The sequence below is a fragment of the Puma concolor genome, chromosome B3 (genome assembly GCF_028749965.1).
Source record: "Puma concolor isolate L17-30 chromosome B3, mPumCon1.1.hap2, whole genome shotgun sequence".
NCBI lineage: Eukaryota > Metazoa > Chordata > Mammalia > Carnivora > Felidae > Puma > Puma concolor.
In genome coordinates, this window is record NC_141672.1 from 107398973 (window position 1) to 107414826 (window position 15854).

Genomic DNA, 15854 nt, shown 5'->3' on the forward strand with positions numbered 1-15854 from the left:
GCTCGGCGGACACGCCCCCTCGCCCGCGGCCCCCTCCCCGCCTCTCTCCGCCGCTTCTCTAGCTCCCCGGTCAGAGGGCCGGAGCGAGAAGATGGCGAAGACATACGATTATCTGTTCAAGCTGCTGCTGATCGGCGACTCGGGGGTGGGCAAGACTTGCCTCCTATTCCGCTTCTCCGAGGACGCCTTCAACACCACCTTCATCTCCACCATCGGTGAGGGAGGGGCCGCGGCCGGGGACAGGGAGTGAGATGTGGGGGGCGGGTGCAAGGCGGCGGGGGAGAGGGCTGGAGGAGGACTTGGGAGCCCCAGGGAGGGGACCCCGGGGACGGCAGGGTGGCGAGGGCAGTGGGAGAGGGTGAAGGCGTGAGGGAGAGGGGCGGGCGGGGACGTGAGGCTGGGGAGGGGGGAGGTGAAGAGGGAACTTGGGGGCAAAGGAAGGGGAACCAGAGGAACAAGGACTGGGGGTATTGGGGGAAATTAGAGGGTTGGGGGAGTGACAGGGAAGGGTCTTAGCAGGACAAAGTGATTGGAGCGGGGGGGGGGGGGGACACACGAAATCTCATGGAGAAAGAGAAGGGGATAGTGGGTGTGAAATGGATTAAAAGACAGGAAAGAGGAAGGAAATGTGAAGGGGGAAATGAAGCTTTGGGGGGAGTAGGAGGGACGTGAAGTAAAAGAAGAGAGGACATCAGGGACAAGAGAGGTGAGAACCCGACAATCGGAAGGGAATTCAGGGGAATGAGTGATGAGGAGGTGAGGGATTGGGGGCACTGGCCGCAAGAGGTCTGGATCCCTCCTCCTGGGAGGGGCAGAACAAAATTGCAGGATGGGGAGCACAGTTCAGGGGGCCAGAGTGAGGATAGGTGGTGGAGAAAGTAAAAGAGAGCTGGGTGTGAGACAGGAGGCAAAAGGGGAAGCGGAATATACAGTTGAGAGGGTGTACAGAGAAGACGGAGAAAATGGGAAAGGGAGGGGAAATGGAAAGTGTGGGGCACAGGACTTTCTGCAGTAACCGAAAACACTGCTTACCATTTTCTCCCTCTTCTTCCTTCGGATCAAGTGCCAGAGAAAGAGCAAAAAGTGACTAAGGGTGGAATAATGTCTACAGGATATTAAATTGTTGTGTGAGTGTTAACGGGTGTTAAGAGAATTGGTGACTCTTGGGAATGGTGTGGTCAGGAAAATATGGTTCACTCCTTTACTACCATCGCCTAAGAAGCAACACTTCCCAACTTTTTAAATTCTTGGGCTTGAATGTTTAATAACTTCTCAGCAGAGGAATTGATCTTACATTCTGCCTGCCTCCCTATGCATTTTGCTTTGGTTTTAATTGTTACTTGCTAAATGAATCACAACATGCACTGTGCCCCCCCCCCCCCCCCCCCCCCACAGTTGCTTTCAATTGATTCAGTTTTTCCTGATCTTGGCTGGGAGCTGTCCTTTCTACTTTTGTACTGGCAAGACTTTGTGTTCAGGTAAAGAGATCTCTAACTTACCATAAGCTGAAGAGCAAATCAAACTGGTGTTTTTTCTTTTTTAAATTTTATTTATGTATTTTGAGAGAAAGAGCACAGGAGTGGCAGACAGAGAGGGAGAGAGAATCTCAAGCAGGCTCCGCACTGTCGTGTGCAGCCCAGTGTGGGGCTTAAAACCCATCACCCATGAGATTATGACCCGAGCCAAAATCAAGAGTCACACGCTTAACTGACTGAGCTACCCAGGCGCCCCAAAACTGGTTGTAAGCTGCCTATACAAGTGACCTTAACACCATTTCCTTTATTAAATAGCTGCAGTTAATTAAGTACCTTAAGAATCTTAGCTTTTGGTTGGGTGATGTCTGTGGTTTCTAATAGTAGCTCACTTAAGCACCTTTCACATGGTTCTTACAGCATATTTTGAACTTCTGGGGTTATTACGGGGCTAGTGCTATGGTAATAATTGTATGTGAGTATTGTATGTTTTAAGGATTATTTACCATTAAAAAAAGAATATTTAGATATAGAGTGCTCTTAAAATTAAGAGCTGGAAAATTCTTTGGTTTGTTTGTTTGTTTGTTTGTTCTGGCCTCTTTCATATGGATTGAGTGCTCTGATTCCGCCCCCCCCCCCCCCCCCCCCCCCCCCCCCCCCCGCCCCGATGTTATGATGTCTGGGCTTAGGGAAGTTTGAGTTGCAAGTTCTTGGCAGTCATTCTTGAGTGGGACTTTTTCTTTTCTGAGGAAGCAGATTTTAAATGTCATGTCTCAAGTATATTCCCAAGAGATTTGGTGGGAGCTGTCACAGCAACCAAAGGACAGTAGTTTTTGATGCTGGTACTAATTTCAAAACCCCAGATAAACCTTTTTCACTGTTGAATGCATATTGCAGTCCAGATGGTAAAGGACAATTTCTAACAAGTGGAGTGGGTAGCCTTTTGTCCATTCTCTATGGGACCCTCCCAGAAGCATTCTCTGTGTCGAAAGTGAATGAGTCTCGCTGATGCTGTTTCTGGTAAGCTCCTTGGATGACTTTTGCTCATTTGTAATAGCTTTATTAGTAACCCCCCCTTTTTTTTTTTGCCCTAATTTTCATTGCACATTTCCTCTAAGAGTATCTGCTTCCTTTTGTGATAGTAGCTTTTAAAAATTACTTTTCATGTTGTGGCTTAGAATCTTTCTTGTGTGGATTTTTTTTTTTTTATTATTGCAATTGTTTCGGTGAAGGGTTGCAGCCATGAAGGCAGGAATACCAGTATGCTGAAACTGTGTAGAACAGAAGGGAGACGTTAAATGGGGTGAGTCTCATATGTGATCTTGCTCTTTATATTTTCTGTGGGGTGGATGTGGTTAAAAGAGGCTCTGAGCTGTGTCTTCAGTTGACGTGGAGGAGGGGAAATCCATGCCTCTTACTTAGCCCCAGAACCCGACAGGAAGTGGTATCACACTGCCTTCAAACAGCAGGAAAACTTGTATACCTGAAACCTAATGCTTTGCACTTGAAATTAAGCTGGGAAAAGAAGGTGAATGTTAACACCATTCTAGTGAAAAAAGTTCCACACATTCTTCACTAACCACAAACGTAGGCTTGGAGTGTCCACATCTCTAACAGCCATATCCACTCCCCCTCCCCACCTCCTCCCCCATCCCCAGGTGATCTGAAGTTGTTGAGGTAAGAGTTGGTGGTCTATCTCCTTCCAGTCATAATTGTTTTTTGAGGTACCCAATTGTGTAAGTTCCTGGGTTTCTCCTAGGTTCTGCTACAGCCTTGCTGACAAAACTTGATAAGGTCAACGTCACAGGAAAGAGTCATTTCTTAATGCCTGAGGGGTGTGTGTGCGCGTATGTGCGCGCGCTCGTGCTTTGGTACCTACGTATGTGTGCTTGTTTCTCCCCATGAGGATACACATTAAGTCTTAATTTTGCTCTGTCAAAGTGGAAGTCATTTTTTAAAAAAGGCATCTGCCATCCGTAGACCCTGTTTGATAGTGGTTTGGCCATCACGACAGGAAGGAGACAGTCATTTTGATTACAGATACTGTTGTCTCACACACACAAGAACTTTCTTCTTACTTCTCTAAGGTCCTGCTACCTTCTCTGATACCCTGGCTTCCCTCATTTCCTTTCTGCTCTTGGGGGTAGTGGAGGGTACATTTTCTCTCACCTGACCTATTGGGGATCTTTCAGTGTATCAGTCAGATAATATTTGTTGACTATTGAGTAGGGATGTTTTATCCGCTTGAAATTATAGGCCCGGTGCCTAGGACCAAGCAGCCTTTCAGTTCAGATGTTTGAGAACTGAACAAAGTTTTTCGATTAGCTCCCCCAAACCTCTTATGTAATCATAATTAATGTTTAATTAAATGTCTGTAAAATGTGACATTGAGACACTTAGGAAACAGTAGTACGGCTCTGCATCCTGATTCCTATGGGATGTGGGTGCAGTTTATTATCCGTATGAGGCCATACTGACACCTTGGAAAGGCCTGTCCTGAGCAAGGTACTGATGGAACAGAAAGAGAAAACCTAGCCCTGTCCTTTGACTGGACAGCGTGAGCGTCTTCCCCTGGCTGTCTCTCCCCTGCCCTCCCCCCTTCTTCCTGTTAGGGTATTTCCTGAGTGGTTTCGTTATTTAGTTTAGTCATAGTTTGACAGCAGAAAGAGTTAGAAATTATCTACTTTATACCCTTGCCCCAATCTTGTAAATAGGAGCACGAAGGTGAAGTTGACAGCGTCAAGATCACGCAGCCGGGAGCAGCAGAGCTTCTGGTGAAGCCCCGAGTTCAAGTCTGTGTCACTTTTCACAGTTGAGCTGCTGCTAGTTTTGATCAGTCTGATCATCTCCATAAATCCAAGTCACTGCCTTTCCCAGGGAGGAATTAGATTTTGCACATGCGTTTTTCTGTGAGGAATTTCTGCTGGGATAACTCAGCACATTATAGCTGTCCTTTGCCCTTTCTTTTGTGTCCATAGTTTCAGATTGGGAGATCAAAGTGCATCCTGTCATTAAAGTTCCTTCCATGTGCAAAATAACTAATGAAATCATGTTAATGGCAGTGTGCTGGTTAATTGTCGCTGCCTGGTCTCATCAGAGCACTTTTCCATGTTTTATTCTGTAACAGTGCATTTTTTTTTCTTGGATTTGCTTTTCCTAAAATCAGGGCTTGGCAAACTGTGGCCCCCAGGCCAAATGTGGCTTGCAGATTTTGTGCCATCAGTAAGCAAAGAATGCTTGTTAACGTTTCTAAAGAGTTATTAAAAAATAAAACAAAGAAGAATATGCAACAGAGACCATATGTGTTCTACAAAGCTTAAAAATATTTACTCACTGTTCCTTTATAGAAAAAGTGTGTCGACCCCAGCTTCAAATTAAAAACTGTTTTTGGTTGGTAGCAATTCAAGGCTTTTATCAAGACTTATTGACTGAAAAACAAACTTTGTCATATTTACATTTTTATCCAAGATGTTATCAACATTTGGCCGAGCATAATCCAGATATGTAGAGCAAGTTGATTTTAATTTTCATAGTTGTTTTCCTTGGTTTCAGACTCTCAAACAAAACTATGCAAGGAACATGCAACTTCAAATTGAACATTTTGTACATAAAGCTTTATTTTAATGTCATTGTGTTCTTTCAAAGCTGTCAGTAGGTTTTCCATCTAAGTGATAGTTTTGATAACCATACTATTTCAGAAAAAGTAGAACTTAATGCTTGATAATAAAGGGTTAAATTTACCTCCTCAATCAGTGTTTTAGTGCATGAGAAAAGCCATCCAACATATTAAGAATGGGTGTGGGGAAACTGAGTCTTGGATACAATATGGATATGTCCTAAGAATAAGTGTACTTTAAAAAGAGTTTTGCCAACTGTTCTATGTGGCTGCAAATCAGGGAGGAGGTTCTCTGGGCAACAGCACTGGCATTGTCTGGACCCACTGAGAAAGCTGGAGGGAAACAGGTTTGGATATTGTCTTAGGGGGAAATAAGTCTAGCCTTTGAAGACCAGGACAAATTTAGCAGTTGATCTGTGAATTAAATCCCATAACTGAATCTGAAAAGAACCATGGAGCCAGAAGTGGAAGACCAGGGGGCTGCTGGCGTGGCCTGAGGCTGGCTCTAGTCTCGGTCTGCCTGCCTGCACACACAGCCATCTGGGGCCCAGCTCTCTTGGGTGTAGTAGAATTGGGAATATTTTGCGGGAAAGAGATTTCATACAGGATGAGGGGAGGGTTGGAGTGGGGATGGAGAAGTAGATTTTCAGGGGTGAGTAATATTGTGGAACATAACATAATAGGGAGTTTGTGAAATGCAAGTAGCCGATCAAGTGGACTGGTTCATGTTTGGTGTTAGGGAGATATACGGCGAATTAGGAGGAGCAGTGGGGTCTGCAATCCGTTCGTGTCCTGGCATCTGCCGTTCCTAGTGTTCTGGCCTTGGTGAGTCACTTGTCCTTCTAGGCCTTAGTTCTTTCATCTCTAATAGAGTCTAATAATATTATACCAACTTTTCAGGGTTGCTGTGAATTGCCTAGGGGCAGGAATCAAGCCTTTATTCACCTTTTAAATCTCCAAGGCCTGTCTGTATTAAATGACTCATCAACTGAACGAATGAATGGCTGGATGGATGAATTGTGAAAGCACTGTGTGAGCTCTACAGCATTGCTTGAGTTTTGGTTATTATTCCCTTCCATAGTATTATAATTACAGTATGTCTGAGATAAGATCAAAAGGGCTTAATCTGAATTCTTAACTCAAGAATGCCAGTAGAAAACGTAAAGAGACGTTTTAGACTAGGTACGATATCACTTATCTTTCAGTCTCCATCATAAGCTGTTTAACACCCCGCTTCCCACCCCCCACTGACATAAATACCAAATGGAAAATGAGTGGCATCACTGGGTTTGCTTCAGAAGAGCTTTCAGCTTTGTCTCTGCCCATTAGCTTCACACAATGCAACAGATGCCTGTTAACAGTTTCATGCCCAGTCTTAATTAGCAGATGGAGCTCTGTTTGTGTCTGTATCCTGCCTAGCGCTTGTTTGAATGACAAGGTAGCGAGTGGATTGGAACCAGGCTGGGCATTTGGGTTGAATAAAGCCAAATTCTGTTTTGCAAAAGATGAATATAAATATTTATTGTATAGAACTTCTTGTGTATCTCACCAGAGTGGCATAGCGTCTAGAGTAAAACTAATGTTTGCAGTTACGTTTTCCGCTCTTATTGCCACTTTAAAATGACATCAGGTAGAAAAAAATTACCATTTTTACGGCTTCAGTGAAGGCTTTACTGTCATCAAGTGGCTTTCTTTGAAGACCCATTTCAATATCTTGGCATGGTGTGTTGAGGCATATGCAGAGCCGGGCTGAAATAGACTTCAGCACAAATGCCAGGGCTGGCTGGTTGGTAGTGGCCCCCCGGCATGCTGCCGGGTGTGGAGTTCTGAGCTCCTCACTAAGCTCACCAAGACCAAGGGCCCGATGGATTCCTGACCTCTGCGGTGGTGACTAAGGGAGAGAATGGGTGGCGTTGCCCTACACATTTGCCGTCTCTGTTCTCAAGTGAATAGGTAGCTATTTGTGGTCCATCCTGTTAGGGCTAAATTTCAGTAGTGAAAATGTTATCCTGGAATGATAATTGGATATACTGTATGTAGAAATGTGTCCTTTTCCTCTGCTCGGTTTTGTGTTTGGGGATTTGTCTCATTTTGAGTTGAATTAATAAGAACCTGAATGGAAGGTGCCTGATTGTCTTTAGAGGAAGAAGTGTTGCAAAGCAACGTAAAGCGGTGGAAACAATTGGAAACTGTTCTCTGCAGCCGACCTGTTACTTGGCTGCAATGAAACACCTATTTTCTTGCTGTGTTGACTGTAGCATTCTGCATCACTTTAATTAGGCACTCTGGTACTTACCTGTAGCTGAACCTTGGGACATTTTCCAAGTAGCTCTCCTTCCTCAGCCCAGAATTTTAATTCTTCGTACCCAGGAAAAAATGCTAAAGCTGTCTATGTCCTCATGTCCATCAAATTTAGTCTTGCTATCATTAAGAGACAGGCTATGGCAGTGCTAGTCGCAGCCCTGTGACAGCATTACAGGACTGAAGAGCACTTTGCAAATGCCGGGTTAGGTATGAAATCCCGCCTCATCACGATAAACACAACCACAAAGCAGTTAAGCAACGTGTAGTGTTGCATAGCTTTCTGCTGGCAGAGCTGAGACTGGCATGACTTCCCCACATTTTGCATATTTTGGCAAAGAACTTGGCAGTAATTATTTTAATAACTTATAGATGTTTTCCTGATATATAATGTAGAGGGACAATCTCTAAAATATAATATCAAGTTTTGACGTGAGATTTAGGATGATCTATTTAAAAGTTGAATTATAAGGGGTGCCTGGGTGGCTCAATCAGTTGAGCGTCCGACTTCGGCTCAGGTCATGATCTCACGATTTGTGGGCTTAAGCCCCACACTGGGCTCCGTGCTGACACCTTAGAGCCTGGAGCCTGCTTTGGATTCTGTGTCTTTCTCTCTCTTTGCCCCTCCCCCCCACTTGTACTCTGTCGCGCGCTCTCTCTCTCTCAATATAAATCAACATAATAAAAAATAAATAAATAAATAAATAAAGGTTGAATGATAAGAGTTTGTTTCTTACGGCCTTGTGCAAAATTTGTCTGGAATAGGTATTACACAATATTGTAATCTCATATACACAAAAACACAAAGTCCATCACAAAAAAGAAAAAAAAAAGTTTGCATTGTGAGCTCTCTGTGACTAACTCTACTGTAATTTGTTTGCTGCCTATGAATTTGGATGGGGTAGCTGTTTATGGTTTTCAACAAAGAATTTTTTACTTTTTCTTTTCTAAAGGTCTCTGAATAAAATCTTCAGATGGCATGGAAAATAATTTTTTATTGAGAGTCAACTCTTTCAGTTTTGGAATGATTCAGACCACTGTCTCAGTACAGTCTCCGTTAACACCTCACCCTTACCAGGGTTTGGGGACAGGGGTTGGATTGGGAGAGGGAAGAGAATGAAAACAACCTTCTACCCTCCTCCCTCTGTCAGTTTCTCTGGCTACTCCTTTAGTCTCCTTTGGTTTTGTTAGTAGTTGGAGAAACTATTGGGTAAGGAGTTAGAAACTTCTGCCGGTAAGAGTGTGAGGACTGGGGGGTTCCTGGGTGGCCCGGTAGATTGAGCGTCCGACTTTGGCTCAGGACCTGATCGCGTGGTTCGTTAGTTCCAGTTGCGCGTCCAGCTCTGCCCTGACAGTGCGGAGCCTGCTTGAGATTCGCTCTCTCGGCCCCTCTTCTGCTAACTTTCTTTCTTTCTCTCTCTCTCAAGATAAACTTTAAAAAAGAAAGTGTGAGGATTGGGGCGCCTGGCTGGGTTGTTGGTTAAGTGTGCGACTCTTGATCCTGGGGTTGTAAGCTCGAGCCCCACGTTGAGTGTAGATTATTTAAAAATAAAATCTTTAAAAAAGGAAATAGAGGCGCTTGGATGGCTCAGTTGGTTGCGTATCTGACTCTTGATTTCAGCTCAGGTCATGATCTCATGGTTGCTGAGTTCGAGCCCCATGTTGGGCTCTGCCCTGACAGCACAGCCTGCTTGGTATTCTCTCTTCCCCTCTCTCTTTTCCCCATTGCTCGCATTCTGTCTCTCCCTCTAAATAAGTAAATAAACTCTGAAAAAAACAAATAAAAGAGTGTGAGGATTAATAGTGACTTTTGACTTCATTGCTCCCTTACATTGTTTCGAACTCATTAGTAAAAAATTGGTGCTTGTCTCAGTCATAGCCGGTAACGAACAGTGACAGATGAGGTGTCATCCACAAACAAAATAATTTGAGCGAGTGTGTTTCCCATTTTGTCTACTTACTTTTGTTTTGAAAATTTCAAATCATACAAAAGCATGAAAAATTGGTGGGACAAGCAAAATAATTTCTTTCACTTCCAGAAAATTCTATTATAATCAAATTTTAAGACATGCATGTATATAATATCAGAGGGGTGTCTCTATCTTGGCCCTTCAGCCTTCAACTTTGATAAATACCATTACATTTTAAATTTGTTTTTTTTTTTTTCAGTACACGAAATTTATTGTCAGATTGGTTTCCATACAACACCCAGTGCTCATCCCAAAAGGTGCCCTCCTCAATACATTTTAAATTTGTGTTGCGATCTCAGTATATGATTTATCACAGTTTTTATTCCAATTATCTGTTATTGCAGAATGTATAGTACTCTGAAAAACAATTGGTGCATGTTTCCAATCAGCCCTGCTTAAGCCCCTCCCCAAGGACAGTTAGACTGGGCCTGTTTTCTCATTGTGAAAGGCAGATACAGGCTTCGATGGTTTTCATAGTCTCTTCTGGCTGCATCATCCTGTGAGTCTATGAAATCAAGTAGTGTCTGTAAAGAAAAAAGGGTTTGTCCTTTCAGTGAATGACTGTGGACGAGGGTTCTTCTTGCAGGTGGACACTAGTGTCTTGATGACTTGAAGACAGAAGGAAGAAATAATGGCACTAGTTAATTCAAGCCACGCCTGTGTTGATGTTGTAAATCGGTTAAACTTGTTGTAGTCCTAAGGAGACTGCTGAAAGAATTTGAACCCTGTCTTTAAAAAATGCTTTTGCTTTGAATAATAAAGCTAAATGTCACCAGAAAAATAACCATGTGAAGGTTGTAAAGAATATTTCTGTGAGAAGAGACGCATAAAGTATTCAAATTCTCTCATTTTCTTCACATAAAACTTGGTCAAGTAGGTGAAAAATAATCTAAAAAGGTAGGAAGCTTTTTGCTGCTTAGGTATGTTGGTGCTAAATTTCCATTTGACGCTTGGGGGGCCTGAGGCCGTGGGCGTGGGGATGGCTCCAGGTCACCCAGAGCCAGGCCTTGGGTATCAGTTTTCTGACGTCAAGTCTCTTTTCTCTTGCATATCATCTGCCTTCAGTTCCCTTGCTATGAAAAGACACCAGTGGTATAGCATAACATTTGGACATTGTCAACATTCTGTAGTAAAAAATTCAGTGTTTGAACCAGGAGATGTAGGGGCCAAACACATCTCTGCCCTTGATTAGCCATTTGCTTTTGGTCAAGTCTTTTAACTTCTTCTCATGATCTTTGCTTTCTCGCCAGTAAAAAGGAGAGACCGCGGGTGGGGAGGTTGCTTACAAAGCTTAGGGTGAGAACTGCAGAGATTTTGTTAGTCATTTACTACTGTCAGAAACGAAGTCATTTTCATTTTCACTACATTCACTCCTTCAGCAACTTTATTTAGTCCCCCAATTTTGAGAGGGGGAAAGAGTAACAAGTATTCGGGCAGTTTAACACAATGATGAAGACGGCTCCAAAGTAAACATAAGAGGTTGTGAAAGCGCAGAAGAGAAAGCTTCTAGGAGGAAATGGCATCTAAGCTAAAATCAGAACCCGAAGGAGTACTTAGTTGGGTAGAATGGGAGAGTGTTGGGAAGGAGGGCTCCCCCGCTGCAGGTGTACCAGACAACTTCTGGAAGAACTCAGGACATCCGGTCTGGCTGAAGCCTCAAGTGAGGTGGGAGGTAAAGTTGAACAGAAATTAGAGGACATGTTGTGATGGGCCTTTAAACCCGCTCAAGGGTCTGTCCTGAGAACAGCGGGGGGTCCCTGAGGGTTTTATGCAAGAGACCAGTTAGATTAGCAGACAGTATCAGTTGCCTGTACCTCACTGGGACCCTCATGTTCAACTCCTCAATAATCACCTCTATGGACAGAAATTGCTATCTCCCTGTTCTAGACAAGGAAGCTAAAGTTCTGAGACAGTAATTGACTTGATCAATCACATGAGTCTTAGACGGGCCATGAGCACACTCTGTCCACAACAACCTGCTCTTCTCAGAAAGGGTCCCGGAGTTTTCCATGGGGCCAAGTGTGTTGGCACTTAGGCTGGAGTAGCAGGGCCTTTCAACGGTCTGTCACAACTGTGTAAACTGACTTGAGAAGTTTATTGCACGGAAAGACGAAATCAGCCTCTCCCTCGACAAGCTCCCACGCGGCTAACGCAGACATGCGTTGCATTGCCTCTTGGCCCTGGGAGGTCAGTGGACTTGCGGTTTTGGGTTGTCTCCTGGCCTCTAACCCAATCCCTTAGGAAGCAGGCAAACATGTGCACAGCAGAACGGGGGCAGGAAGGGACAGAGTTTAATTATGAATCCAACTCTCTTGTGAAAAGGGAACTAATTATACCAGCATCTCAGCACTGTCTCTCCACATGGGGCCGTTGGTTGTTATGCTTGTATGTTGTTGGCCTTAGATAGATGGCGATGTGCTAGGAAGAGCTGCTTTCATTGTGAGCTTCTTTCCTTTGACAAATTAAGTTTAGACTTCGTGCTAGCCTGTCCCTTTCTTTTTTTCAGGGTGAAATCGTCTCTGCTTTGGGTTCTGTTTGTAAAGCCCTGCTTGGCAGCTTTCCTCAGAATCACGGTGACATTGTAGGCCAGACTAACACCTGATTTGTTTGCTAGCCCTCAGTCTGCAGCATGCTGCTGTGGGCCAAAAAGCAGAAAGGCCCAAGCAGCTAAACTTGATAAAGTCCATTTGCTAAAACCCATAAGTTGCCTGCTGGGGAGTCCCTAGGTCTCTCATTTAGCCTTTGCATTCTTGATTTTTACAGTGGTCCTTTGTTTCTCTGAGCCCTTAAAAGCTCAGGAGCAGAGCTGAGATCCTCCTAGAGGCAGGCCACCAACATCAGAGAGAAAAAAGTGGCCTTGTGCTACTGTAGCAGTGGCTTTCAGTATATGACTGTGGGCAAGTCAGTAGTCAACTTCCTTGGCCTTCCCATTTCTTCAGAAGCAAAAAGGGCGTGTTGTGTTCAGTACACTCAAACGACTCTTCCAAAACTCTGATCCTAAGTGATAACCAAAGGATTCACTGACAAAGGGGAAAAATAGACTTAAGAACACGAAATAACATTGTGTAGATAAAAGAACTTGGGCTGCTGAGACAAACTCTCAAGTGAAGTCCTGTTTGAGAGCCTTGGGCAAATTATTTAAGCATTTTCTTTATTGATCAAGGAAGGATGGGAACGCCCTTTTAGGTTTTTTGTTTCATTTTTTATTTTGAGAATGAAATGCATTATAGTGTGTATATTATCTTTGGTACATGGGACACACACAAAAGAGGAGTGCGTGTGAGGGAACTCAGTCCCAGTTCACTGAGGGTAGACCCAGACAGCTGTGAGGGAGGACGCTGGCAATCCCTCAGGCTTCCTTGTTATAGCACTTGCTTTCAATAAGAGCGAACATTTATTGAGTGTCTGCTGTATACTAGGCACAGTTCTAGGCATTTTACGTGGATTAACATTTTTCATGATCGATCCATGTAATTCTCAAAACAACCTCTTAGATGCGTTCTGTTATTATTTCCATTTTCTAAAAGAGGTAGTGGAGAAACAAAATAGTTGAATAACTTCTCTGGGGCACATAGGCCGGTTAGTAGTAAAACTGACCCAGATTTGAATCCAGGCAGTCTGGTTCCAGAGTCTGTGTTTTTAACCACTGTGCCTTTCTGTGCCACCAGCAACTCAGAAATATTAAAAAAAAAAAAAAAAAGGTTAGTTATCTTCAAGGAAGCGGTGTCAACGTGGCACCACTTCTGACCAGTGACCAAGTGGTGACATCACCAAGTCTTTTGACCTCCTTGGTATCAGTTTTCCTTTGTTGCAGAGGATTGTTGCGAGGTGGTTTAATGACGGTACTATAGTAAAGCAGTTAGCATAGGGTCTAGCATGCAGTCAGTCTCAGTAATTACTGAAGGGTTTTGTTTTTTTCCAGGTAATTTAGGAAGCCCTTGTTGGAATGAGTTCCATAAAAATTATGAACGGGAACATTTTGGTTACTTAATGAGGTGTGCTTCAGTTTTCTAGAGAATTAGTTCTTACGGTTGAGGCCCACATGCATTTTATGAAGCTAGAATTAGAAATATTTGTCTTTAGCCTCATAGTCACAGTGGAGGTGATTGTCCCTGGCCTTAGCTGGCGTTAAAGGAGTTGTCCAAGAACAGCCCCTGACCCCAGGGGCAGCATGTCAGTGTAATGTAAGGAGCAAATTCTCTGCAGCCTCTGGCTGCTGCAGACTCCCAGGGCATCTTGAATTCTTCCTTTGGGTGAGAACAAAAACAAAAACAAAAAACAGTGCAAAATACCCTGTCTCGGAGGGACAAATGTTTCAATTTAAATATTCCAGCTCAGTGTCCTCTGTTAGGGCCCTGAATTTTAAGTGGAGCGAGTTTCTGAGTGAAGTCTCCTGAATTTTAATGAGTTTGTTTGCATACATGAATTTGAACAACACATTAAATCTTGAAACACCCTCGCTGATTCTAATGGAGTAAATTACCCAACTTGAAAGTTAGTTGATAGGTTTTTCTTTACCAAATAATCAAGATGATGATGCTTTAATCTGAAAAAAGTCATTAATCACATTTTTACAATATCGATACATGCTATTAATTTCTTTTTAATCATTAAACTGTCTTATCAAGAGAACTAGGGGAGTAAATGTGTCAGTATGAGCGTGAAGCACAATTTTCCCCCTTGTGATATTTAGTACTTAATGAATGATAACATGAACATGGTAAGCATAAAACTGAAATTGGGTTTGGTTTTGTACAGTACTTGCTTTGGACCACGAGGATGAGGTGAGATGCTCTTCACTTGTTTCAGTTTTTTTAAACATTAAAAAAATATGTATAAGAGGTGACAGGGACCAGGTCATGAAGGGCCTCGAGGGCCAGTGTAAGGAGGATAGATTTTATTGTGACTCTAGTTGAAATAACATATGCAGAGTTATGTGTAGGGAAGGGACACATACATGATTTGTAATTTTATTTTGTTTTTTTCTTAATGTTTATTTTATTTTTGAGAGAGAGAATGCAAGCTTGAGCGGGGGAGGGGCAGAGAGAAAGGGGGACAGAGGATCCTAAGCAGGTTCTGCACTGACAGCAGAGAGCCCGACGCAGGACTCAAACGCAGGAGCCTCAAGATCATGACCTGAGCCGAAGTCAGATGCTCAACTGACTGAACCACCTAGGCGCCTCTATGATTTGTAATTTTAAAAGCTGCAGTGGTTTTAAGAAAGTTCATTTTGGGGCACCTTGCTGGCTCAGTTGTAGAGTGTGTGACTCTTGATCTTGGGGTTGTGAGCTTGAGCCCCACATTGGGTTTATTAGAGATTACTTAAAATCTTTTTTTTTTTTTTTTAAGTTCATTTTGAGGTTTAATGGCACTGAAAAACCGTGCCATGGAACTCTCTGGTCCAGTCCATTCCCCAAAGTTATGTTGCATCCAGAAAAGTATCTTGTTAACAACCTTCAGGTGGCCAGAGTCTTCCCTTCTAATAAAACATAAAGATTGTGATGGTGGGTTCAGTTAATGCTCCAAACAGTGAAATATGCCAAAATGGGGGAAAGAGCAGAAGCTTTCAGAACATCACTTCTGATTGTGACCTTCTGGCGGACAGGAACCATGACTCGTCTCTTCAGAGGTGGTTTATGTGATGCTCAGGCCCACGGTATCTGTGGGATAAGTAAACTAACACCATCTATTTCCTTCTGAGGAATGGATCTTGGGCTCCTGAGTAGTGACACCTCATCCATTAGCACATACGTAAGCTTCAAAGGATGTGTAAGTATCACCTGTTATTGCTTATGGTCTTTTTCTAGATGCAAGAGCGACAAAATCAGTCTGTTTCTTTTTTTACCCAGAGAACAAATGCCTGCTAACTTCATTTATGCTCAGCCATAAATGCACAGTTTGTGGAACATGGAAGGCCCTCAGTGAATGTTTGTTGAATGGATAGAGTTGGCAGCAGATGCCATCTTCTCAAGTCCCAGCTGTACGTGTGGCTCACTCACATCTCTTCCCAATCGTTTCCAAAAAAGACCCCACGACCTCCTGACCAGAGCTTCCTCAACGTTTTTTCTTACCATCTCTGATTTCTTTCCCAACTTTCCTTTCCCCTTCTCTCCAAGGAGGCAGGTGCTGACCTGTTGGTTGATGTTCCTGTGAACACCTTCCCTTTCTCTTGCGACGGGGCCCTGGCTGTCGTCCCCTTCTCTCTTGCATCTTCTGTTTTTTTCTTTCTCTTCCTCTGCTGGCCCTTTCTGCTCTGCTTTCAATCCTGTTGAAATTATCCCCAGTCTAACAGGGAGACCCCATAAATGTATTGTTTCCTCAATCCCCCCCCCATCTCTCCCTTTCCTTTCCTTTGTTGTTTTAGTCCCTGAAAGAGAAGTCTTGTCACCTGCACTTTTCTGTGTCTTCACGCCTTAACCCCTTGAAATCCTGCTCCACCTGCTTCACCGCTGCGTCCAGGTCATCCTGTCCTCCTCACTGAACAGGCCAGCGGCC

The 15854-nt window shown here is 43.6% G+C and overlaps 1 protein-coding gene across 1 annotated transcript in view; it reads left to right on the forward strand.

Annotated features, from left to right (window-relative positions):
- Window positions 1–21: 21 nt before the first annotated feature.
- RAB8B (RAB8B, member RAS oncogene family) overlaps window positions 22–15854 on the forward strand; it is a 56551-nt gene continuing 40718 nt past the window's right edge. The window contains exon 1 of the mRNA XM_086710861.1: window positions 22–215. Within this exon, the coding sequence (XP_086566987.1) occupies window positions 92–215 (124 nt within the window). The 5' untranslated portion in view covers window positions 22–91. The remainder of the gene's footprint in view (window positions 216–15854) is intronic.